Raw genomic sequence first — 24153 nt, 5'->3', positions numbered from 1 at the left:
TTGGGGGGGGCAAGGGCAAGGGCAAGGGCAAGGGAGTGTGCAAGAAGGAGAAGAAGAGGAACGCAGGAGCGAGAGGGGCACGGGAGGAAAGAGCGGGAGTGGAGCAGAGGGCTGACACTTGGCCGTTTAGGAGAGGGGAAGATGTTTCCGCAGACTCACGCTGGGAGGTTTGCGACGGTCGTGAGCATCTTCGGCATGCCGCTGATCATGGCGCTGGTAACGGCGAACGTGACTCGGCGGTTGAACTTGACGGGGGAGGAGATGCGGCTGATGGTGTCGATCGAGCACAACAAGTGCAAGATGAAAGTGTTTGCGTGCGCTGCGAGGATCATACAGCAGTGGTGGAGGGCAACGATGAGAGGAGAGAACGAGGGGCTCGGCGAGTCGATGCAGACACTTGAGATGATAGGGGAGTTCTACAAGGTGCGAGGAGGGAGGGGAGGGGAGGGGAGGGGAGGGGAGGGGAGGGGAAGCGGGGATATGCGGGGCAGAGATGTCCAGGACTGACAGCTGCCTTGCAGGCGGGGAACGAGTTGTACAGGTAGAGAGGAGAGAGGGCGAGGAGAAGGGGAGGGGTAGGAGCGGAAGGGGAATGGTAGGAGGACAAGAAGAAGAGAAGAGGAGGGGTAGGAGGACAAGAAGAGGGTAGGAGAAGAAGGGGGGGGGTAGGAGGACAAGAAGAGGGTAGGAGCGGAAGGGGAGGGGTAGGAGAAAAAGAAGAAGGGTAGGAGGCGGGGAGGGGCAGGAGGAGAAGGGGATTGGGATAGAAGAGTCGGAAAGAGGAGCGAAGGAAGGTGTTTAACGTGATTTTCTTTTCAGATTCCGCAAGGCAAACGTGAAGATGGTGAGCGACCAGAGCGTCGGGTTGTCGCTGTGGTTGGGTTTGCCCGTAGAGCAGGAGAAGTCGAGGGAGGAGAAGAAGGAGGAGAAGAAGGAGAAGATGAGGGTGAGGAGGAGAGAATCAGACCCCTCCATCTTCCCGGCCTCCTCCTACTCAGTCGACGATGTGGTCAACGAGATCAGGAGGGTCAGCTCGCGCTTCCAGCGGCTCTCTGCCAAGTGCGAGGAGGAGAGCAGGAGAAGCAGTGGATCCGAAGATTCTTCTCGGTCAAGTATGAGGCCTCTCATGCCGGCAATGAACGTGTAGCATAGTACAAGATCAATACTCCTCCTCCTCCTCCTCCTCCTCCTCCTCCTCCACCTCCTCCTCTCGTCAAGGTCGCTCCTTCTCCTCACTGTCCCTTCTTCTTCTGCGTTCCTGTCAGCACTGAGTAGTCGCTGAAGATGTTGAGGGTCGGGAAGTGAGCTGTGCTGTCGATGAAGCCGTCGGTCTTCATCTTGAGGCTCTTGCGGCCTGTGGAAACGAGAGGCAACGTTAGGAGAAGAAGGCTGATAGAAGCAGATGCAAAGCAGAGAGGAAGGAAGGTTGTGAGGGGGGGGGAGGGAGGAAGAGGGAGGAAGAGGGAGGAAGAGGGAGGAAGAGGGAGGAAGAGGGAGGAAGAGGGAGGATGGACCTGGTTGAGGGTCATCGACAGCTCTCATCTCATGCTGCTCGAGCTTCTTCACTCTAGTCCAGTACTTCATCTCCTCCATGCTCTGATCCATCCTGCTCTTATCCCGCAGCAGGTCTGCCCCCGACGTCTCCGCCTCCTCCTCCATCGTCAGCGTGCTGCGCATCAGGACGGAGGACAGCGTATTCTCGACCATCTGCGAGGAAAGGTCCTGCACCTGCCGGTTGTGCCCACAAGTCTTAGCAATGGCTCGTTGGTACCTCGCCTTCACCGTCTCCTCCTCCTGCATCTTCCTTATCACTTTCCCCTTCCTCGTCGCCGAGGTCTTGGAGCTCGCGCTCCTGTTCTCGCTGGACTGCAGCTGGGAGGCGGCCTTGGACATGTTGTACCTCGCCTGGAAGTTGACGGGGTTGTCGATCATCCTGGCAAAGTCGCTGGGCTTGCGAGGGTCGAGCGTGACTGACGCTGACACCACGCTCCTCGCCCTCGACGAGCCCTGCGGCACCACCAGCCCCTCCACCTCCTCGTCCTCGTCCTCGTCCTCGTCCAAGTCAGACTCGATCTCCTCCATCGCCGCCGCCGTCTGCATGACGTCGGCTCGCTGGTAGCGCATGAGAGGCTTGTGCAGGTTCCAGCGGATCTTGAGGATGGGCATGTGGACTCCGAAGGAGAAAGCGAGGTGGTTGAGTAGCTGCTCAATCTGCGTCTCTCCCTCCTCCTGCGCCGGGGCCGTGAGGATGCTGATGAAGTAGCGGTGAACGAAGTCGCTCCTCTTCATGCCCCGCAGGTACTTCTTGCAGACCACCTTGAGGATCCAGTCGAAGTGCTCGTATCCGATGCTCATCTCCTCAAGCCTCCTCCTCTCGATGCTCACGTAGTCAAGCGCAGCCTCGCTGTCCCCAGCAAACAGCTTCTTCTTGTTGGGATGCTTGGAGAGGATGAACAATCTTTCCAGCCGCGAGTCCTTCAGCACGTGCGGGTACAGGCCAATGTGCCGCATCCCCTCCTGCAGCTGCGAGAATGACATGCCCAGATGGAATATGTCCTCCTCCTGTTTCGTGTCCTGCATCAGCAGGCGATGCCTCCTCTTCAGCTGCCTCGCGTTCCTCCCGGGAAACTCGCGCACGATCAGGGCCCAGTCCTTCTCCAGCTCAGCTGCGAGCTTGAGGAGGAGGGAGTCCTCCTCCTGGTTCCACGAGCTCTCCCAGGGGGGGGCAGACACCCAGTGGTAGAAGACGGTGAAGAGAGGCTCTTGCAGCAGCGTTTGCGTGAACCCGCGAGACTCGAGGAGGTCAAACTGCTGCCGCAGGAGGTAGGAGCCTATGGGGAAGTGAAGGTCGCACCATGCCGTCAGCTTCATCGGGCTCCCTGCTCTCCCTGGGACGCTGGGGATGCCGACCTCCGTCTGCGCGTTGAGGAGGGTGAGGAAAACGATCATGTAGAGGTTCTTGCTGGCGCAGGCCAGGATCAAAGGGCACCGCGCGTTCAGGTCCACGACGCTCGCGTCCATTTCCAGCTTGAGCTCGAGGCTTTCCCTCGCCTTCTCCTCGATCAGCTTCAGGTTGTGGTTGGCCAGGGAGAGCTTGCCCCTGATCCTTTCCATCTCGTCCAGCAGCGCCTGCCGCCCCCCGCCCTCCCTCTTTGCGCTCAGAGCCTCATATCTGGTCCTCAGTGTGTCCATGTCATGTTGGACCTCCGTCATCCTCCCGAGCACGCGCGTCAGTTCCTTAGAGGCCTTCCTGGCCTCCGGGTTGAAGCAGAAGTCAACGTCGATGGGCGCCTTCTCGCTCATCAGCTTGATCGCGTCCAGACAGCCCAGGTACACGGCCAGCTGAAACCCGCTCAGCTGGAACTGGAACTGACTCCTCTTGTATACGTCCGCTCCAGAATCCAGCAGCCTCTTCAGCACCTCCAAGTCGTTGCAGAAGATCGCGCGGAGGAGGGGGGGATGGTTCCGAAACTCCAGCCGCTCGTTGGGCTTCATGTCAATCTGGTTGAGGGCGAGGGCGTGGTACTTGTACTGCACGCCAACGTCAGCGACATCAAGGTTGCTCTCACCATCATCTCACGCTTCTCGACGTGTAGATGCTCTCCAAGATCTTGCGCTGCTGCGGCCCGCTCTTCTCGGCAATCTTCTTGCGAGTGTTGTACGACACGTTACACTCGTTGAACAACTTGTTGAGCTCCTTCTCCGTCCCTTTCGTCTTCTTCGTCACCCCCGACGCCTCCGACTCCTTCACGCTCCCTGCGTATCCTCCCTTCTCCGAAGGGACTCCAAACGTGTTGAAGAGATTCTGCATCCAGTCCGACATCTGCTCAAACACGTCGTCCTGGTCGCGTCCACTTGGATCAACGACATCTGCCTGCTTGCCCAGGTTCAGGTAATCGAGGAGATCTTGCAGATCGTAAGCGAACTCTTGGCTGTCGGCCTCTTCCTTCCTGCCGTCGGCCTGCCTTCCCTTGGCCATCCCTTTCTTGAACCCCGAGTCATAGAGCTCGATGACGAGGTAGCGAGCCTTTCCCACTCCGAGGAAGGCGATGGACTTAGCAGGTTCCTCGATGACTGGGCACTGGTGCAAGCAGATCCCCTCCTTCTTGAACTGAGCGTACGAGGTCTCCACCATCGCATCGAAGGCAAGGTCCTCACCGACGAACTCAAGGTGGTAGATCCCCCGAGGGTGAATGTTTGAAGCGTCATGCTCCTCCTCCACCTTCGTTCGCAGCACCTCCACGTCCCACTTTTCCGAGTCATCCACGAGTGTCAGCGTCACCTGCCCTCTCTCCGTCAGTCCCTCCATCCTCCCCACCAGCAGCACAAACCCCCGTTCCTCACCTTGGAGGCCACAGGCCCGAACTCGTACTGGTTGACGTTGCTGACCCTCGAGATCGGCACGTGGTTGATCGCGACAACGTGATCCCCGTGGTGCAGGTAGTTGTACAGCCTCTCGCCGTCCCCTCCCAGCGCTCCGTCGTCAATGTGCGAGACTTGAGCGAGCTGCGGTGAGATGCGATTCAGGCGGATCCCCCAGGAGCCCTCCTCCTCATGGAAACCAGTCATGGCAGAGGTCGTCATTCCAGTCCTCTCCCACTTCACGTGACAGAACAGCCCTCCCTTGTCCTTGTCAACAATCTCTCCTACTCCTCCTCCGCTCGCCATGTTGAGAAAGCTGTCATGGCACTGACCTGACAGCTTCACCCGCATGCCAAGCTTCGCCGGGTAGCGCCTTGAGCCCACGAGCCTCTCCTTGCTCGCCGTCTGAGACAAGCTCAAGAGCTGCAGGCACTTGGCCAGTGGGATCCTGCCCGCCTTTCCGTTCTCCAGCAACACAAACGCACCATCAGGAAGGATCTTGACGTCCGAGAAGTATGGCTCCACCTCCTCTGGCATCACCCGCGACACCTCGGGGTCGGAAGTGCAATCGATCATGACCTTTTGGTCGCCGATCTCCGCCAGTTCATGCTGGTGTGCCAGCTCTTCTGCTTCTGCCTCCTTCACCGCCATGAGCGCACAGTCGTAGCAAACGTCGAAGTCGCATGTGTTGCATCGCCAAGTTTTGTGCTTGTCGTCATCGGACCTGTGCATCTTGGATATCTCATGCGCTCGTTCCCGCATTTTTTTGAAAGTTTCAGTGTTCACGATCTCGTTCTCAGTCATTATTGCGAAGGAATCATTGCTCTCCTTGATTGACTTGATGATGAACGCAATGGCTGCTGAGCGAATGACGGTAGAGCACTTGTCGCAACGAAAGGACTGGGAATAAGCGAGCGTGAAGGGAGTAAGCAGGTGTCCTTTGAGGCATTTCATCTCAAGGACAGTATCGTTCAGAGCCTGTTCTATGGTCTCAAAGTTCGACTGTAACTGGGTTGAAGCCATGGTGGATCAAACTTTACAGATCTCCCTTATTTACGGCAATCACAAAATATTCCAGAACGATTCGATCAGGCAGCAGTTTCTTCTCCTGCTCTGATCAAGCAGCAGTTCCTTCTCTAGCTGCTACCTCACCTCTTCGTGTCTTCCACTATCTTCTTTCCTCTTCATCTCCACCTCTTCTCGTCTTCCTCTGAATCATTTTCGCTTGTCAATCAGGTTGTGAAAACAGGCCCCACCCCCCTACCCCCTCCTGGCTCAGCATCACTTGCCCTCCAATTCCCATGAAATACAGGGTGGGGTAGTGAGAATTCCTATCGGAAGGGGTGGAAATTCCAGGATGACCACCCCCTGTACACCCAGGGTACCCCACCCGTGGCATCCCTTCACCAGTACCCCCTTATCCTCTTGCCTTTTCGTAGAGAAAGGACCCTACCATATCCTGCAGACCCACCCCCTGAATTTTTCACCCCACCCTACAAATTCAGAGGAATAATGGATGAATGTACCCCTACAGGATCACCGTTTGCCAAATGGGTCGTTGGACCTCCTACCCTCCCATTTCGTGGGGTATCTGGGGGTAGGGGTTCATGTTTGCCGCAAAGACTTTCAATGTCCTCGAGTGGTTTTCAATTTCATGACCATTTGAAGCATTGAGTATATATTTGATATTATATAGCGTAATACTGTCTTAATATTGAAATAATGTTCTTTGGTGTTAATCTTCATACCCCGCCGTAAATTTATTCTTTGTTGGAGAACATCCTGTGACGACAACAGGGACAGAGACAGGGGAAAAATGAAGGAAAGAAGGAGGAGGAGGAGGGAAAGGAGGAGAGAAGGAGGAGGAAGGCAAGAGGGGATCAGACTCTGCAAGGCAGGCAAGCAGAAACATAGCAAGCAGTCAGGGAGGGAGGGGGGGAGAGGAAGGGAGGGGAGCGAAGAGAGAGGAACAAATTGACGAATGCACAAGTATGTATTCAATCAAAGGGAGACGAAATATTGTAGTAGATAGCGAAGGACAATGAACATCAAACAAGTCAATGAAAACAGTTGATGGACTTTCTCCATGACTGTCGAATTGAGAGTAGACGTTTGCGAGATCTAAAGTCTCCTGCAGCCGCAAGCATGGCCAAGCCTTGCGGTGTTGGGCTACAGATCACATCGGCTCAGCCTTATGTGGTGCAGATGCTACATGAAGGTGCTGAGCGACTCAAATGAAACCTCCTCGATGACGCTGAGACTTCAGGGCGATCGGCTCATCGCTCAGGGTTGATCAAGCCAGGAGATGTCTTGGCAGCTATCGATGGCCTTCCAACGAGGAGCATGGTTAGATAGGAAGCCTGCATACGAGCACAGGCGCATCTTACGATCTTGACAGAGTATCGTCGATATCACTTCGAGGATGCTCGGAACTCCTGGTAGAAGCCTGTAGATGCTGTTGCCTGCCTGTCTGAGCTGAAAGTCCAGGATCGTTCGTCCGGCTGTCCATCTTCAGGGGAGCTCAACAGATGGAGGCAAGCTCTCATATGGCGGCAGGAGTTGCCGCTTGCTCGGTTTGACGCTCACACAGATATGGCTGATGCGACAGGCGGTCAAGTTGACTCCCCTCCAAGTGAGCCGACAGAAGCGAAGTGAGTAGCTGAAGAAGTTCTGTAGGCGCAACAACAGCGAGATTTTCAGAGCCAGCAAGAACTCGGCAAGAGGAGAGTCGAGCAGCAGAGCAGCAGGTGCTCCTTGCACATGTTCTTCCTCTTATGTTAATCCCCCGGGAAACCGAGCAGGATGACGGAGCGATCGTTTGCGATGAGCCAGGTGATGGCGTGTGACTGAGAAGCAGCCGCCTTCTCTCCTCCTGTGACGTCCCTCCGACCCCAGATGTCTTTCGTATCCATCGACGAGAACGAGCATGCGAGCTTGGGAGGGTGTGAAAGATTTCCCTGGGGAGAATCACAATGAAAGGTTTGGCAGGGAGCGAAGTTACGACCCAACTTCCATCTCAAAGCAGGTGAGTTCACTAGAGCTTGACTCTTAACTCTCTTGAGCGTTTGCTCGCAGTTTTCCGTGTACAGTGAGGTCAGCTTCGATCCCGAAAGCTCAAAGTTCGCAGCAGCCGTGGAAAGGTGAGGGATGAGGAGCGGCAGAGATGGAGGGAGGGAGGGAGAGAAAGGTGAGGGGGGCGGGGGGTGAGCCGGGGAGAGAGGAGAGGGTCCGAGGAGGAGACTTGTATTTGACGATAATGCAGCGAGAGATCGTTCGACCCGGATCGATACCTGAAGCAGCTGAGCTACCTCTCAGGCCTGCTGCACGTCTGATCGCCTGCTCTTATTCTCGCAGCAGAGAAATCTTTCGATCCGGAGATGCTGGTCACCAAGTTGAGCGGGGAGAGGAGCTACGATCCAGACATAGACAGGGAGTCGCTCTACTCGCAAGCATCTTTCGATCCGGACAGGATGGGTGAGGGACGTGAAGGAAGTCGTCCTTGAGATGGGGGATGGGAGCTGGGGGGAGCTTACTTGCGGTTGTAAGGAGAAAGTGAAGTGACGGTTTGTTTTTCAGGCTTCATGAGTGAAAAATCGTTCGATCCTGAGAGTGAAGCATTCCGCCAGATGTCGATAACGAGGTAAGACAAGGGGGCGATTGGAGGACGGAAGGAGAGCAGCAAGGCAGGAATGAGAGCGCGTGAAGGGGGCATGCTCACTCGAACAGCATCTGAGCATTGAGTCCCAGCGAGAAATCCTTCGACCCTGAAGTGCTGGGTGCGCTACTTGCATCAGAGAAGGTCCCGGGTCGCTGCCATTGCAACCTCCTCGCTGACTTTTGCGCGCAAGAGCTTTGATCCGGAGAGCGCCATGGAAGCGAGTCAGGTAAGAGGCCCTTGCTGCATGCCACGATGTGAGTTGACGTGCTCGGCAGTCTTGCTCTGTCCTCCCTGTGCAGAACACAAAGAGGGAGGTGAGTGAAGACACTGACGGCTGTGCCTGTCGATGGCCATGAAAGGAGATGGGGCTGAGGTGTTTCGTTTCCAGAAATCCTTCGATCCTGACAACTTTGACGTCTTCCCTGAGAACAGTGAGGTGAGTCAACTTCACATCTTGATCGACGACCATCCATTTCAGCTCGACGTGGTGCTGGTGCTGGTTGAGTCTTCACCCTTCAGATGTCCTTCGATCCAGACTTGTTGAGCTTTCCCAACAAGTGAGTTGAAACGACAAGCGCACTCTTCTTGTCCTGTCTCCCCATCCCTGTTGTTTTCTGTTGGTCCATGCATGACCAGTTTGGATGGCAGATCGTTTACATCTTCCCTTGCGGAGGTGAAGTCTGTCGGACTCCGATGACATCTCTGGAATGAGTCTCACATGCTTGTGATCTTGTCAGTCGAGCTATGATCCGGAGGAATCAGATGAGAGAAATGGCAGGAAAGAGGTCTGCCGATCCTCTCTGTTCCCTCTTACGTGTCTAGCGCTTTGGTTGTCTGTTTGTCCCCATAATCTCTCATTTCCTTTGATGCCGATCTCACCGTTTTACTCTCAGCCCGTGCAGAACTCCAAGAGTTTTGACCCGGAGGAGTCGCATTGGAATGAAGGTAGGAAGCGGCTCGAGTGTAGAGGAAGGTGCGAGGGCAAGTCCGAGAATAGCAAAGGAAGTTAGCGGATGTTGCAAAGAAGAGAAGAATAGAGGATGTGATGAGAGGACGTGAAGGAGGAGGGGGAGGGGGAGGGGGAGGGGCGAGTGCAGGAGATGCCATGAAGGAGTTCAGAGGTTGTGACAAGTTTGGCAGGGCTATCCGAGACGAGTTTCGACCCTGAGCAGGAGAATTTCTCGGAGGATCAGCTGAGGCAGAAGTCAAGAACCTCAGGGATCTCCTACGCAAGCGATCGGTGAGGATTGGAAGGCAGTTATTGTGGAGAAAGCGCTAGCAGGAGGGAGGAGGAGATGAACAAGGGAAGGAGGAGGAAGCGGGTCCAGAAGGAGAGGTGGAGGCAGAACGGGGGATAGGGTTGAAACAGGAGCAGGAGCAGGAGCAGGAGCAGGAGCAGGAGCAGGAGCAGGAGCTGGAGCTGGAGCAGAAGAGCTGCAACTGCTGGAACAACGGGCATGCTTGTAACTATCTTGCAGGAGTTTCGACATGAGCGAATACGGTGGAATTCGCATGGAGGGTTCGCGGGTGTTTGAATGCAGGTGGAGTCACGAGGAGGAGGAGTCGGGTGAGCTGAGACTCTGACAGCAACGAGCTCCGCGCCCATGAGCCCGAGCTGGAGTCAAGCAGTGAGGAGGATGAGGATGAAGAGGAGCAGGAGGAGGAAGGGGCAAAGAGCAGGCCTATGGTGTCAGAAGTGCAGGTACCAGGAGAAGGAGAAGGAGAAGGAGAAGGAGAAGGAGAAGGAGAAGGAGGAAGAGGGGGGAAGAGGGGGGGCGGGAGGGGTTATGACGCGATTGAGCAGGAGGCGATGGAGAAAGCAGCAGGACCCTTGCATAGGCTGCAGGAGAGCCTTTCACGCTTGGAACGCATGGTAAGAGCAGAAAGGAGGCGAGGGGGTAGGGGGAGGGGCGCACAGAGCTGCGAGATGAGAGGAAAGTTGAGGACACGGTTCATGTATCTGCGTTGGAAGACGAGACAATGACAGGGGGGAGGGGCGGGAGGGGAGAAGCAGGAGGAGGAGGAGGAGGAGGAGGAGGAGGAGGAGGAGGACCCTTCATTCCTTCATGCAGAAGTCCTCGAGCATCTTGACAGAGATCACGCACTCCAAGTTCGCGTCCTGCTTGAAAAGTGTAAACGAAGCCGTCAGGTCTCTTCCTGACCCTCGTCCTCCCCTTCCTCCTCCTGCTTCTCCCGCTCCTCCGCTCCTCCTCCTCCCCTGACGTGTCTGCACAGTGGACGCAACCTGGACCGAGAGCAACTCTCGACGATGCTAACGGTCAGGGCTGAGCTAGTTTCTCACTTTTCGTGATCGGAGTTTACAGCAACTTCAGACCCTCCGGCGATCCGTCGCAGGGCTGCAGCGAGAGTGAGAGCGGAGGGAAGGTTGGGCCTCAAGTCCTGATATCACCATGATGAACAGCAACGAGACCAAGACCGTTGCTTCCTCCATGATGCTCGCGCTGGAAGAGCTCAAAGTAGAATCTCCTCCTCCTGATCCTCTTCTTTCTGTTCCTCCTCCCTCCTCCCTTCTTCTCCCATCTCCTTCTCCCTACCTCCCTACCTCCTCCTCCCTTCTCTGTTCTTCCTTCTCCCTACCTCGTTCTCCCTACATCGTACTCCCTACCTTGTCCTCTCTACCTTGTCCACCCTACCTCGTCCTCGCTCTCCCTACCTCCGTCCTCCGTCCTCCATCCTCCTTCCTCCTTCTGAGCTTTCCCCCGTCACTTTTCTCATCTCTCCTCCCAGGACTTCCAGCGGCTTCTCCTCAAGGTTCTGCGATCTCACAAGGGAGGCAGACGGTGACGTCATCATTCCGACTGCAAGTCCCTCACCTCTTGCAGCGCCGGCCTCGGCTTCAAGTTCCGGAGGCTCAAGGACGGTCTCTTCCTGGTCACTGAAGTTGCTGAGGATGAGGAGAAGGAGGGAGGAGGTGAGTGGATGAGAGGCGAAGAGAAGGGAGGATGACCAACGCCAGCAGCAGGTTTTGTCCATCGAGGAGATGTCATAGTTCGCGTGGAGGTCAAGCTCCTCCTCCTGTTATCTTCATCGTTACCCTCCTTCTTCTCCTCGTTCTCCTCCTCCTCCTCCTCCTCCTCGTCCTCCTCCTCGTCCTCCTCCGCTTATCAGTTTCTTCAGAACGAGGAGACGAAGGGGATGTCGTCACAGAAGCTTGCGGATATCCTACTCGGTTGAGAGGAAGAGGAAGGGAGGGAGCGCGTGGTTGACAAGGAAGGAGGAGAAGGAGGAGGAGGCGATCAAGTAGAGCGGAAAGAGAAGGGTTGAAGGAAGAGGAGGATGAGGAACAGGTGTTGACAAGTGGAACAGGGGAAGAAGGGAGCTGCTGCAAGCTCACGATACTGAGGGGGGAAAAGCTCATGGCGGTGGAGGCTGAGCGGCGGGTGAGATCGTCGACGAGGGGGGGGAGAGATTGACTTGCGAGGGACAGACCAAGGAGGAGAGAAAGAGAAACTCCAACAAGTCCATGTAATATCCTCTTCCTCCCATGATATCTCTGCCTCCTCGCCTCCTTCCCTCGCGCTCTGCCTGCCTCCCTCTTGCTGCTCCCCCACCTGCGTCCTCCCCCCTCCCTCCTCCTCCCTGTACTCGAACGCTTTCTTGTCTCCTCACTCTTCCTCAACGTCCTCTCATCGTTCTTCTTGCCTTGTCTGCTCTTGTCTCACCACCTTCACCCGCAGCTCTTCTGATGACGGTGACCTCAAGCAGCAGCCGTTCTTGCGCTGAGCCTGCCTCAGGCAACTCCTCCCCCAACCGCACTGCCCACTCTTGCTTCGGCTTCACTGTCAAGCAGGTGCGACCACAGAGAGAGAGGAGGAGGAAAACGAGCAGATGAAGCGAGGGATGGCGACAAGAGCAGGAGGGTGCCAGCTGCTGAGCAGAGCAGGGGAGGGAGGGAAGGAGTCATCAAGATTCTGAGCATTTGGAGCTGCAGGCGAGAGGCTCGGAGGAGTGGCAGGTGAGTAGCTTGAAGCCCAACATGCCGCGAGAAAATCAGGAGAAAGTTGGTGAGAGCAGGAGGGTGTAAGCGGCTGCTCTGATGCAGCTGGACAGCTCCTGGTGACGTCATCATCTCCATCGACGGCTCTTCCTGTGGCGGCAGAGACCCCAAGGTCTCCTCTCCTTGCTTGTTCGCTGGCTCACCCATAGCAGGGGATGCAGGGGATGCTGCGGGGTCCGTCACGATCGGAGGCTGAGGTGAGAGGAGAGAAGAGGAGGAGGCGGTAGAAGCGGCAGTGTAGGCAAGACTACAGAGGAGAGGAGAAAGGGGGAGGGAAGTTGGGGAAGGGTGATGAAGGGTGAAGAGGAGGAGGAGAGGAGGAGGAGAGGAGGAGGAGAGGAGGTCCGCAAGTTGAGCTCATGCGACTCCAGGTTGAATTGAGGAGAGGCGGGAAAATTGACCGAGTCAAATTGCGACGGAACGGCTGAGCTGTAAATCTGTTTAATTCTCCTCCTCCTCCTCCTCCTCCACTACTCAGGCTACTAGTAGCTGCTTGACCCAAGTTCTTCACCACCTGCCTCCTCCCTCCTGCGCTTTTAAGAGATCTTCACGCTGCTCGTCGAATGTTGCGAGTGGCGCAGCAGCCCCACAACGTCCGTCTGCAGGGTGTCAGAATGTACAGATTGAGGGAGGAGGAAAAGCCAGGGAGCAGGGAGAGAAAGGGAGGCGAGAAGGGAGCAAATAAGGAGGGAACAGAGGGAGGGAGGGAGGGGACAGGAAGGGAGGAAAGGAGTCGGAAAGGAATGGGGCAGGTGGGGAGGGAGCGAGGGAGGGAAAGGAAAGTGATAGATAGGAAGGAAGGGCGGGAAAGGAACAGGGATAGGGAGGGAGGGAGGGCAAGGAATAGGTAGGTAGACAGTCAGACGGAAAGTAACTTACGTGATGGCTGATCCTTTCGCGCATGAGGTTGACGCAGATGTACTTCCTCTTGCCTCGCAGGAAACAGAGGTTGACGTGAGACCCCTGTGGAGCGTGAGGAGGAAGTGACAAGAAGAACGAAGCATGGTCGCAGGGTAAAGAAAGTCGCAACAGGGCGGCGGGGCGGCGGCCCGGGGGAGGGGGGCGGGATTCCAGAGGACAAGGCGGTGGAGGGTGGAGGGTGGAGGAAGCGCACCACGGGGCCGAACAGGAGCTTTGCGATGACGTGCAATCCCCTCCTATGAACACAGACATCGTCGATGTTGTACAGGACCTGCCGGCTGTCAGAGGGGCAGGGGGGGAGGAGAATCGGCTCACGTCTCCGTTCTTGAGGACCCCCGATCGATGGGCTGGGCCGTTGTACACACACCTCTTGATGGTGCAGCTCCCGTCGATGACGTTGGTCTCGAAGACAATCCCAACGCCTCCCTCGCTCCCCGCCGCCTCCCCCCCACTCTTGGCGCTCTCCCTCACCAGCGTCACCGAGAATGACCGAGGCTCTTCCTCTCCGTCCTCGAACCTCGTCAGGTCCAGCATCACCTCCGTGTTCTGCTCATCGAGTCACCCCATGCCAGCTCAGGGAAGCACCGACTTCCTACCTGCGGCCCTGCCAGCAGCTCCTCGACGTAGCTGAGAGGCAGATCTGAGGTCACGATCCCGTCGATCACAGTCAGGTAGTCTCCTCTCTTGATCTGACCACAGCTGCCGACAACACAAGTCATCGCTACGTCAGGACAGTCGTGCTGCTCTACCTCTCAGCAGGTCCTCCTGCCAGCAGTGAAACAACCATGGGCGACTTCGCATCCTCGTCGGCCTCCAAGATCATCCCAACGTCGTGTGATTTGCTTGTAACTGACTTGCCCTTGTCCTCTTTCTTGAAGCTTGCAAGAAGGTCTTCGTGTGATGTGGCCTTCCAATCCGTGAAGTTCACGGTCTCAGTGCTCTGACGAGCGTTGAGCGTCTCGAAGAAGGATCCTAGACCTTGGTTCTCATCCTGGAACATCAGATAAGCAGCTACACCGCAAGAAATTGCGGTAGAGGAAGAAAGGCAGGTGAGAAACAGAGACGTACATGCACTGGACCAAGGGCAAGGGCAAGGGCAAGGGCAAGGGCAAGGGCAAGGGCAAGGGACAGGATAACGGTGCGCCTCACAACTTGTGATTTCTTGTCCCCGAAGCTCATGAGGGAGTTTCCCCAATCGAGAACTGGCGCGAACCATGAACTATCGGCTTGAGGCCGAAATGAATCGTTTCTATTTCTTTGTGACATTACTCTCAGATCGTAGATAACATCCCCGAAGCTTCGACTGACAGACCAGAGCTGGATCAAGAAATAGTTAGAGATAAACGTTGGTTTGTTTTCTACCCAATGTTCATTTCCCTCTTTCACTGCACCTCACTTTCACAGCATGCTCTCCTATCTTCTTTCCCTCTCTTCGTTCATCACTTTGTTCCTCTCCTTTCCTCCCCTCTCTGCTCTTCTCTCCTCTCCTCTCCTCTCCTCTCCTCTCCTCTCCTCTCCTCTCCCCTCTTCCCCTCTCCCCTCCTCTCCTCTCCTCTCCTCTCCTCTCCTCTCCTCTCCTCTCCTCTCCTCTCCTCTCCTCTCCTCTCCTCTCCTCTCCTCTCCTCTGTCCTGTCCTGTCCTCCTGTCCTGTCCTGTCTACGCATCTTCATCCTGTCATGCCTTCTCCCCTCACTCCGCACTCTCTCGCCCATTTTTCGAGGGGCCATCAATGAGGCGGACTCATCTCCAACAGTTCACCGGGCGGAGCCCCAGGCACTCAGGGCCCGCCGACTGCCGGGTCCGGCCCGGGAACTTTCCGAAGTTCCCGAGTCCCGGGCCATGGCATGGATCGTGACGGGGGCCGGGCCCTCAGCCTGGCAGCAGTGCGGCAGTCGGAACTCGCGGTTCAGTGAAGGGACCTCGACTACAATGGCAATCGGAACTCCACAATGGCAATCAGAACCGTGTTTCATTCGAATCTGAGTCGGCCGCACGAAGTGGAAAAACTGAAATGAATACCAGAAGATGAAACAATAATCTAGATGATCATAGTCCTTGGGTAGAGCTTTGAGAGACTAGTGAGGAACTATGTAAAAAAATATTCAGGAGCGCCTGGAAACCATCTTGTGCAGAGCCACCGCGACTTGAATCACTTCACAGAGCACGGTCTGGTTGCCTGCACACGGCACAGCATCCTCCGGCATCGAGCACGTGTCAAGCTCGTTCTGCTTCGATATCCAGACAAGCAAGTCAGGCGGAACCCAACTCCAGTCTTCACAGCTCAGGTCGAATTCCCTATGAATGAGCCACAGCAGCGCCGACGTGATAACCGCAGGAGAAGCGTTCGAGAGGAAGATAGCAGGGTTCAACTGAATGAACCGATTTGCAAACATTCTCACATCATCCATTGTGTCTGGCGCCAGGGAGAAGAGCGAACCAATCATTCTCGAGGCGGTCACAGGGTAGAGTTCAAACGAAAGGGTTTCCAAGACAATCTTCTCCATTCTCAACAGGTTCGCTGCCGTCGTGTTGGTCAAGATAGCTAGTCTGCTGATGTCGGGCGTACACACTTCCTCAACCTTGGTTGCAATAAAGAAGCAAGCCGCTGGAAACTCCACACACTTCTGATAGTTGGCTGGCAGGGTGTCACTGACAAGGCACCTTTGGAAGTAGCTCAGGCTCAGCGCCAGCGTGTCCCCTTTGATGTCGGCCTGATAAATTTGAAAAAGCTGCGATAGTCACGAGTTAGAACAATGATAGCATCACTTTCGAGAATCACCTGGACGATCAGGTCGAATCCCATGGCTCGGATGCTCGCCAAAACTGACCCAGAGTTCTGTCCGTGCGCCCTTGCAGTACGACCCTCGTCGCCTCCTTTGCCGGTAGAAAAGATCCTATCGTTCTGCAACATGTCCAACAAGCTCGATGTCAGCTGAAGCATCTCGTATTCTGGCAACGGCTTGGGGCAAAACTTGGTGGGGTTCCTACGGATGTCTCTGTTGTTCTGCCGAATGAACGTGCAGCTCATGGAGTTCTTGATGTAGTCATCGAACTGCTGGGAGCAAGCGTTGCAATGCATGGTTGGTCGACAACAATCCTTTACGGGCATATCCGACTCCAAATCTTCAAACCTGTGCTTGCACTGATTCATCTTGCGAAGCGGCACCAAACCTATGTGCTCCAGCGACGTCACTGCATTCCCAATTCGGTTCCGCTATGTTTCACCAAGATAGGATAGAAGAATAAAGTAGCCGCCAATAACAACAAGACTACAGCAGGTCCTGTATGAGCAAGTTCTTGGAGGGAAAGTTCGCAGTCAATTGTAGATGCTGTGGCGGGGAACTTGTGGTTGGCAAGACCGTGCGTAGCACAAAGTAATATTCAGTACAGCTTCTTGCGAACCAGGTGGCCACAGATAGCGAACAATGCGAGTAGAGGCAAGTTCGGAGGGTAGAAAAGGTGGGTTCCAAAAGAATGACGAGGGTTCAGGATGAGACGTAGATGCAGGAGACAGGCGAGAGCAAGATTCGATGCAACAGGTAGCGAACAGATTCGGAAAAACGAAGGGATAGGAGAAGAGCACAAACGGATCAGGACGCAGGGTTACAGATTGGTGGAGTGGAAGCAAACAAGAGAGGAGATGGGAGAGACAGGGAAGGGGGGTAACGGGACAGTGTGAGAGAAGCGAGTTGGAGCCGCTGGAAGGATGGAGAAGCAAGCGGAGGTCGCCGAACCCCTAGGGCACCACCCCTACCCCCTCTCATCTCGGCCTCCTTCTCCTTCAAGGTTCACAGGTACCCCTCTTTCCCCACATTTCTTCATGAAAGGACCGGGTACTTCGCAACACCCCCCCGTCTCTCTTTGTTAATCGGCTCCCGACTGTGGGGTCCTTGACCGCAGAGGATTCGATAAAGACGCAACGGGGTGGGGTTGTAGAGATCTCGGGGTGAAGGTACAAGGAGGAGAAAAGGAGGGGTACTTTGACCACATATTGTGAATCGACTGAGGGGGTACAAGGGTCTGGTCGTAGTTTTCAGAGGGTCATACAGAAGGACATCCATAAGACCTCTAGTAAACTTCCGGGTATTCTCAGGGTGGGGGTATTTTGCACATCTAAAGAGACCACCGGTATAATATGTGATGAAAGGAGGGGTCATTTTTCATTGGAGTGGAAAAGACTTCTTTTCGTATCAGCGAAGAACCTCGGCAATTCCTCGGGCAACTGCGAAGCAGGTTAGAGGAAAGTAGAGTAGGGTAGGGGGTACACAAGAAGTGAGCGATAGGGGTAGGTAGATAGTTGGTTACGTGGGTGGGGTGATGGAGGTCATGTACAGGGAAAGGGGGGGTATTATGGTTTACGGGAGGTGGGTTAGGGTGGTGAAAAGAAGATGCTGTGAAGCGGGAGGGGTTGTAAACCCAAAATGGATTTCAGGGGTGGGGTGAAGGCGCGGGGTCGTCTCTTCTGGCGGGAGGGGTTGGGGTGGGGTTGGGGCATCTGGACATTTTGTGCGTCGATGAGTGAGGGAGTGTGGTGGGGTTGGGAATATGTTCCTGGAAATTGGAGGGTGGGTCGTAGTGTCTGGTTGTTGATTTTATGGCGCGATCACTACGAATCCTACGGGTACTTACCTATGAAAATGGGTGGTGGGTGAGTAGAACTGAAGTCTACAAACTGAATTGAAGTCATTGTTGGGTGGGTAGCCTGAGTCGGAATGGGGAGGGGTGGGGTGGTGTGTATTACCTGTTGTTATAAAGGCGGAAGTTGATCAAGGGGAGTGTGAGGGGCTGCGTAAAGAAGGCTGAGTCATCCCGCACGTTCTCATAGGTCCTATCACTTAACTTTGAGTAAAAACTTCCCGGGTGTCCGGGTCTGTCGTCATGACTGTCATGACAACTCGACTGATGATTGTCCTCGTGCTGATTTTTAACTTAACTTTGAGTAAAAGATTGAACATGCCACCCGGCAATGCGACGGCTCGGAACTTCCGCCGGGCGGCCCGCGGTAAAAATCAGTACGGCGAGGACAATCAGAGCAGAGTCCGGCTGCCGGCCGGGCCGGGCCGCGTAGCGGGGACACTCGCCGAGCAAAGGGTGCGAACAGTGAGGTGCGATTTGAAATAAATGTGCAATAAACTACAGCAGCTGCTACCAGACCCTGCACTCTTTGTCGCAGGTTTATTGCTCAATTTATGGTAAGGCAATTGTTTGTAGCAGCTCTCTCAGCAACACACAATAAAAAGCATGATGGCGGGAAAGTGAGCGGAGGAGGGCTGGAGCAAGACGACGATATCCACACATCAGCTGCAAGAGGGAGTGAAACAAGGAAGGGAGGGGAGAAGGACGAGAGGAGGAGGAGGTCAGAACGGTGTGACGGGAACGGAAGGGGAAAATCAAGACAAGACAGGGAACTGAAGAAAACAGCAGCTCCCCCTTGCGGTAGCCAGAGAAGACGTGGACATGTCAGATTCAGGTAATCACAAGAGATGGCAGTGTGTGATGGAGAATGAGGCTGACACATTGCTTGAAGACGAGGTATCGAGCTTCTTGCAACTGATAGCAGAGCTCGCAACTGAGGACAGCAACGCTGTCGGGGCCTCACAGGCTGTAACGAACCTCGACGCGTACATAACGAGGGTCTATGAGAAGAAGGACGTCAATGCCATAAGTGAGTTGTAGCTGTCCCGTGCATGGTAGTGATATGATTGTCCAGAGTCGTTGAACTATAGCCTGTTTAGTGGGGATTTGAACCTTCTGCAAACTCTCCCACAGATCAAGGATGAGACAGTGGTTTGCCACAATGCCATGGAAGCTCTGATGAAACATTTGCACAACTTTTGCGAACAAAACCTTCACCTAGATTTGAAGCAGTTCAACGATATTTGTGAATTCTGCCTCAGATTTTGCAGATTTGGAAACTCACAGATGGTAAGTATCACAACTCTGTTCTCCGTGAGGGTTTTCTTCCATCTTGTTATCACCGTGTCATACTGTTAAGGTGAAGAGTCTGACTGATGCTGCAGCAAACAGATGCCTATCGACTGCTTGCAATGTGCTTGGGCGCAAAGATTCCGTCAAGACAGAAAGTCTCCGACGAGTACAACAGCACCATTACAAATGTTTGCAAGTTTGTTGTTGAGAATCTGTTCGACAGTCAGCTATCGAAACATGCAACGTTGCTTTCAGAAGTGATTGAAGCTTGCAACTGCCTCTGCTTCCTACACCCGCAAGCCCTCGACACGTGCAAAATGTCAGGGAACAAGACAGCGTACGAGTACTACAGGAACGCGCTCTCCTCTTACATGAGGACGGCGAAAACTCTGCGAGCTAATGCAGGATGTCTCATGGGGATGAGAGGGCTGTTGACGCACTTCCGCTTCAAGGACATCGAGGGAAGCAGCGCGCCGCTGATGAGAGATTGCGCAGCCAAGATGTGGAGCGCACTGGAGGGACCGGCCAAGATTGAGCGTTACGATGTTGTCAAGGCATCCTTGAAGCTGCTGGGGGAACACGCAATGAATCTTGCAAGGTACATGACAGAGATTGCAAACGCACCAAAGATCTGTGAGGTCCTCTTGAAGTGGTGCAAGCACAACAACAGGGACGTGCGATCTGCAGCCCTGACAGCTTTCGACACCTGGACCAGCGAAGTCAAGAAGTACATCAAGACGGCAGAAGAGGTGTCGATGCTGAACACGACGTACACTGAGCTCATGGAAGAGCAAGACCTTAAATGCATCTCCTTGTCGTTCAGAGGAAGGGGATCGCTGGCATGGCATGCAGCGAAGTACAACATGAGCATTTTAGATGACTTCCTGCCGAGCAGCCTGCTGTATTGGAACTTGTTTCTGAGCAAGGAAGATGACAACGATGAGGATGATAAGGTCAATGAGATCTTGCCTGAATTTGTTATGTCCATCGCAAACATCTTCATGAACCTGCCGGTGAGAACTTGATTTGTCACTGAGAGTCACCGAGGGATCTGAAGTTTCTCACAGCAAGCTGTTCAGAAGCAAGATTGCTCATGGTTCATATCTGATATTGTTCGATATCTTTTCAGTTCATACCCTTCCATCATGCAGAAAAAACAATTTTTGCATGAGAGAGCTTGGTTCTTGCTCTACTGCTCGATCATGTTCTCTTCTGCTAGCAACTTGTCCAGCGCGTCTCTGGTGCCTGTAGCTCTGCCTATCAGCATTGAGCCAAGGCGAGATGAAAACCACGCTCCTCCAGGGAAGAGAGCGGTTGACGATTTGAAGGACCAGCCTTGCTTCTCTCTCGTCCACCTTTGGACGTCCGTCTTGAATTCAAAGCAGGTAGACTGGATTGAAAGAAACTTGAGAAGCGGGGGAACAGAAGCCGAGGGCGGAGAGACAGAGAGGGTGGATCGTGTGCAGTTTGAGATCTACAATCAGCTTCTAAGCCACACCATCACCCTGCTGAACTCCTTGGACTTGTCGATCGGTGCAGCAGATGGCTTGAATGACCAGCTTGCTTTTTCTCAAGCACACGCCACATCTCGCAGAAATAAGAAGGACTTTGATCGTTACATCAACCTGACAGATCTTTGCTCTGGAGTGCTTGACAGGTTAGAGAAGGATGAGTCGTCAATCCGGTCGAAGCTCAATATCAAGTCGTTCACAAGGTCCCTCCTTCTCCTGGCCATGAAGGATACAACCCTCTGCGGGCTCTTGAAGCTCCTTACCAAGAGCATCCGGATTTGCCTCAAGTCGGAGGAGCTCAGGACTTTCTTGAAGGATATGGTCGAGCTCCAGCAGTTTTCCAACGAGGTGAAAGGCTCTGTTGCGTCCTGAGGGCATGCCTTGACAACCTTCCCAGGTATCCAAGGCTTGTGAGCAGGAGCAAGAGGAGGACGATCTCTTCAGTCGCCTCGAGTTCATCCTTGCCATCCCGATGGGGTTCGTCGATTTTCCAGTGCACTTTCGGGTGCTCCGACGATCGTTGTCCGTAGGTTTCGCCGAGCCTTCGTTGCTTGACCGAACGTTGGAGTTTGTCGAGGGATGGATAGAAGTTGACAGACCAGAACTCCAACATCAGCTGATGGAGATCTGCAGACTCGTGGAGCTTCACGTTGCATTTGGCAGGGACTCTAGTACAGGAGTGAGCGTGAGGAAGGCGGGAGGAAGGAGACAAGATCTGAGCAGAAGGAAGAAGGCTGTCTCAGAGCACAAGGGCGCAGACCTCGTCCTGGACTCTTCTCAGCGAGCAATCCGCATCATCGGCAAAACAAGTCACCTCATGTGGAACGACCTCCAGCCTAAGGACCAGCAGACGCATGCGGCCAGGCGCTCTGCTCTCCAACAGCTCATCAAGTTGAAGAAAGGGCCGATGGGCGAGTTGTGCCTTGACAAGATCACGTCGCGCATTTCTGAAGTTGTATCTGAGTCGTCCGAGCGGCAAGCTAGAGTAACGTTTGCTGAATGTCTGCACACCTTGACATGCCTCGTCATCGGAGAGCTGAAGGAGAACAGCGAGAGCCCTGAAAACTTAAATGCGCTGATGAGCATGTTTGGAGCGTTGTATGCACAAGTGATGAAGCTGAGCGTTGATGTGACCAAACAGATCAAGACGATCTTTCAGTCTCTCAACGAGGAGATCATAAAGTGGTTGGCTCGGGAGCGCAACAAGTATCGGGCTGTTTGTGTTCACATCTTCGATGTCGTCATCCAGGAGTCCTGCACAACGCCAGAGGCCTCAAGGTGGGCCTGTCTGATGCTCGAAATGTTTCTCGGTCAGGACGAGCAAGAGCACAAGAAATCTCGTCATGCCAAGGAGGAGGAGAAAGGTTGGGAAGGTGGAGTACTTGCTGTTCTAATCAATCGAGTGTATGGCATCCTGACACATCCTGATGCTAGTCAACGGCACACGGGCTCTTTGATTGTCATTCGTCTCGCCACGGTCTTGTCTGAGAAAGCACAAGATTACAACAAATTCATTGCGGAAAATGTCGCGAAACTCAACACCTACTGCTTGTTGGGATTGAAGTATACGTCGACCGATGATCGCTCGCTCGAAGCGGCTAGAAGCCTGTTGCAGGCGCTTGAGTTTGCAGAGACGCTGCTCGTCAACTGTGCCACGGCTGATGTGTCGGAGAAGCTTCAAGACTTGGAGATGTACGGGAAGCATGTGATGCAGGGGATGGTCTCATCACAACCAACCATGAGGACATCTTGCCGGCAGCTGATCCAGCGACTCCGCACAGAAGCTGGTGACACTCACCTGGGGAGACGTTTTGATGAGAAGCGGCTTCTCTCTGCCCTCAAAGAGTTTGTTGACGTGCAGAAAGTAGGTGCTAGTTTGATGTTTGAGAACTTCCTGTGGTTGGAATCGCTCGGTTTTGATCTGGACAAACTTTTCAAGACTTTCCCACTTGATCAGTTCGTACAACATCTACCTCATGAATCGGATTATGTCACGAATGGGGAACCTTCCAAAAACTCTCCAGCAGAGGCCAAGAGGTCAACTCGATCTTGGCAAGCTGTGAAGGTGGAGCTCGTGCTCTGTCAGAGCATCTTCAAACATGTGGCGCTCAAAACTTCAAAGGCAGCACCTGGACTTGTCAAGCCTCTGTGTTCTGTGTTCCTTCTGAATTGTTTGTGTCCACTTGGTGTGAAAGACGTAGAGAACGCAAGCAAGATTCTGGATCAAGATGTGCTTATCACTCTAGATGAGATTCTGGCAATCATATCTTCTTGCAACGTGTTAAAGGAGGCCTTACAAAGCTCCTTGTGTGATCTGGAGAAGAAGTACGAATTCTTCCTGATGGACAAATTCTGTAAGTCTTTTGAAACGTTTGGACATGGAGAGCTCAGCATCTTCTTGAAAGGACGAGCTCTACTACTGAAGAGAGGTTTTGCGACTGAGGAGAAACGAATGCAGTCACAGACTGCTGAGAAAATGTTTGAATGGATGCAGCTCAATGACGGATACCCTCCAGAGTTTGTAGAGCTTGCGTTGGAGCTGAGCAACAAGCCCAGCGAGTGCTTTCAAGGCATCATTGTGATGGAAGGAGGGGAAGCAATCAAGACGATGAGCAACCTCTACCTGCAGTACAGGCAAACATACGATCGATACTTCATATGGCACATTGACGAGATAGAGTGCACAAGCAGCCTCAAGACACTTGGAATGCTCAACAACATGCTGGAAACATGCAGCAGACAAAATCTGTGGCCGGCGGGTAGGAAGCTAGCGGAAAGAATTGCGTTCAGCTTCATCGTCTCCAGAGAGGCGCTGCAGAGCATGTTGAGTGTCTCCCGTCTACAGCTCAAGGAGACGATGGTGATTCTGAGGCAGAGCTTGAACTTCCTCATGGATATCAAAGATGGCGACGAGGACGTGAAAAGAGTCGTCGGACCATTCCGGGATTGGGCGTGTGCCGTTCTTGACGCGAAACCTTTCTTGGAGGAGTTCAAAGTTTTGGTTCCTCTGCTGATAGACCTGATGCAGTTCGATTGTGAACGAACGCATATCACCACCTGTCTCAACCGATACTTGCGCCTGAGCTTGAAGACCGACACTGAGGGTCAGCCCATTAGCGTGGACAACGAGAGCTACTTCAAAGAGATCCTTCAATTCGTGCAGGGTGCGAACAAGGTAGAAGTCCTCGACATCATCCAATCCGCTCTCTTCCAGGCTCACCAGTCGAATCACAAGAAGGGGGAAGTGGACCTGGCGCTGGATGGCTTCTTCGCGGCCCTTTCAGATCGAGATCGGGAGGACGCCATCTACTTCGCTCTCCAGAAGTGTCAGACCATCTCAGGACGACAGGACAACGGGCTCGCGTACAGATGGGCGCTCAAAGAAGTTTGCGCTAGAGGCCTCGTGACGATGACAGAGGACAGCGTTGTGTCTCTGTTTCAAAACTGCTACCGCATGATCACCAACTGTGTGGAGCTGCTCAAGGGAAGATCCAAGTTCACAGACGAGGAGTTCAACAAGATAACTTGTACTTTCCAGGTAGTCAGGATGGTGTACCTCAGGTTGAATTACGACGACATTGTCAACAAGCTACACTGTCTAGCGACTGATTCACAAAATCACATTTCAAAGGATCTGATAGTCGGGCTGTGCAAAGTTTGCTCAGCAGAAATATCATCTACCGATGTGAACCTTGCGAAAGACTGTTATCGCACATGTCACAGTACTCTCTGTGCTGTTTTTGCACGAACGCAGT

The 24153-nt window shown here is 54.0% G+C and overlaps 6 protein-coding genes across 6 annotated transcripts in view; 3 read left to right on the top strand and 3 right to left on the bottom strand.

Moving 5' to 3' along the window:
• The window catches only part of GUITHDRAFT_112885 (hypothetical protein), a gene marked incomplete at both ends in the record, with an annotated part of 2452 nt that extends 1305 nt beyond the window's left edge, over nucleotides 1-1147 (top strand). The window contains 3 exons of the mRNA XM_005828072.1: nucleotides 131-423; nucleotides 522-541; nucleotides 820-1147. Of these exons, the coding sequence (XP_005828129.1) occupies nucleotides 131-423; nucleotides 522-541; nucleotides 820-1147 (641 nt within the window). The remainder of the gene's footprint in view (nucleotides 1-130; nucleotides 424-521; nucleotides 542-819) is intronic.
• An 85-nt stretch (nucleotides 1148-1232) lies between these two features.
• On the bottom strand, nucleotides 1233-5385 carry GUITHDRAFT_142295 (hypothetical protein; the record flags this gene model as incomplete). The annotated part of the gene is made up of 4 exons (XM_005828071.1): nucleotides 1233-1354; nucleotides 1515-3531; nucleotides 3581-4282; nucleotides 4345-5385. 4 exons carry the CDS (start codon nucleotides 5383-5385, stop codon nucleotides 1233-1235), a joined length of 3882 nt encoding a protein of 1293 aa, XP_005828128.1.
• A 1122-nt stretch (nucleotides 5386-6507) lies between these two features.
• GUITHDRAFT_164491 (hypothetical protein) lies at nucleotides 6508-9030 on the top strand (the record flags this gene model as incomplete). The annotated part of the gene is made up of 20 exons (XM_005828070.1): nucleotides 6508-6580; nucleotides 6629-6708; nucleotides 6761-6800; nucleotides 6850-6896; nucleotides 6953-6994; nucleotides 7039-7109; nucleotides 7164-7194; nucleotides 7258-7304; nucleotides 7351-7387; nucleotides 7438-7502; nucleotides 7625-7677; nucleotides 7720-7836; nucleotides 7939-8002; nucleotides 8162-8246; nucleotides 8296-8334; nucleotides 8409-8456; nucleotides 8540-8577; nucleotides 8669-8693; nucleotides 8758-8805; nucleotides 8923-9030. 20 exons carry the CDS (start codon nucleotides 6508-6510, stop codon nucleotides 9028-9030), a joined length of 1158 nt encoding a protein of 385 aa, XP_005828127.1.
• A 1871-nt stretch (nucleotides 9031-10901) lies between these two features.
• GUITHDRAFT_153937 (hypothetical protein) lies at nucleotides 10902-12488 on the top strand. Its single transcript, XM_005828069.1, has 11 exons — nucleotides 10902-10952; nucleotides 11001-11041; nucleotides 11159-11210; nucleotides 11348-11421; nucleotides 11469-11506; nucleotides 11719-11732; nucleotides 11776-11831; nucleotides 11973-12045; nucleotides 12092-12150; nucleotides 12191-12235; nucleotides 12410-12488. Exons 3-11 carry the CDS (start codon nucleotides 11177-11179, stop codon nucleotides 12464-12466), a joined length of 450 nt encoding a protein of 149 aa, XP_005828126.1. The 5' UTR covers nucleotides 10902-10952; nucleotides 11001-11041; nucleotides 11159-11176; the 3' UTR covers nucleotides 12467-12488.
• An 86-nt stretch (nucleotides 12489-12574) lies between these two features.
• Nucleotides 12575-14225, bottom strand: GUITHDRAFT_112881 (hypothetical protein; the record flags this gene model as incomplete). Its single annotated transcript, XM_005828068.1, has 7 exons — nucleotides 12575-12637; nucleotides 12918-13001; nucleotides 13153-13230; nucleotides 13275-13505; nucleotides 13556-13658; nucleotides 13709-13950; nucleotides 14028-14225. The coding sequence occupies 7 exons, from the start codon at nucleotides 14223-14225 to the stop codon at nucleotides 12575-12577; spliced, it is 999 nt and encodes a 332-aa protein (XP_005828125.1).
• An 836-nt stretch (nucleotides 14226-15061) lies between these two features.
• Nucleotides 15062-16110, bottom strand: GUITHDRAFT_112880 (hypothetical protein; the record flags this gene model as incomplete). The annotated part of the gene is made up of 2 exons (XM_005828067.1): nucleotides 15062-15688; nucleotides 15739-16110. The coding sequence occupies 2 exons, from the start codon at nucleotides 16108-16110 to the stop codon at nucleotides 15062-15064; spliced, it is 999 nt and encodes a 332-aa protein (XP_005828124.1).
• Between the last annotated feature and the right edge of the window lie 8043 nt (nucleotides 16111-24153).

Source organism: Guillardia theta, assembly GCF_000315625.1.
Source record: "Guillardia theta CCMP2712 unplaced genomic scaffold GUITHscaffold_62, whole genome shotgun sequence".
Lineage (NCBI taxonomy): Eukaryota > Cryptophyceae > Pyrenomonadales > Geminigeraceae > Guillardia > Guillardia theta.
The sequence above is the reverse complement of the archived record's forward strand: the minus strand, read 5'-3'. Positions and strand labels throughout refer to the sequence as shown.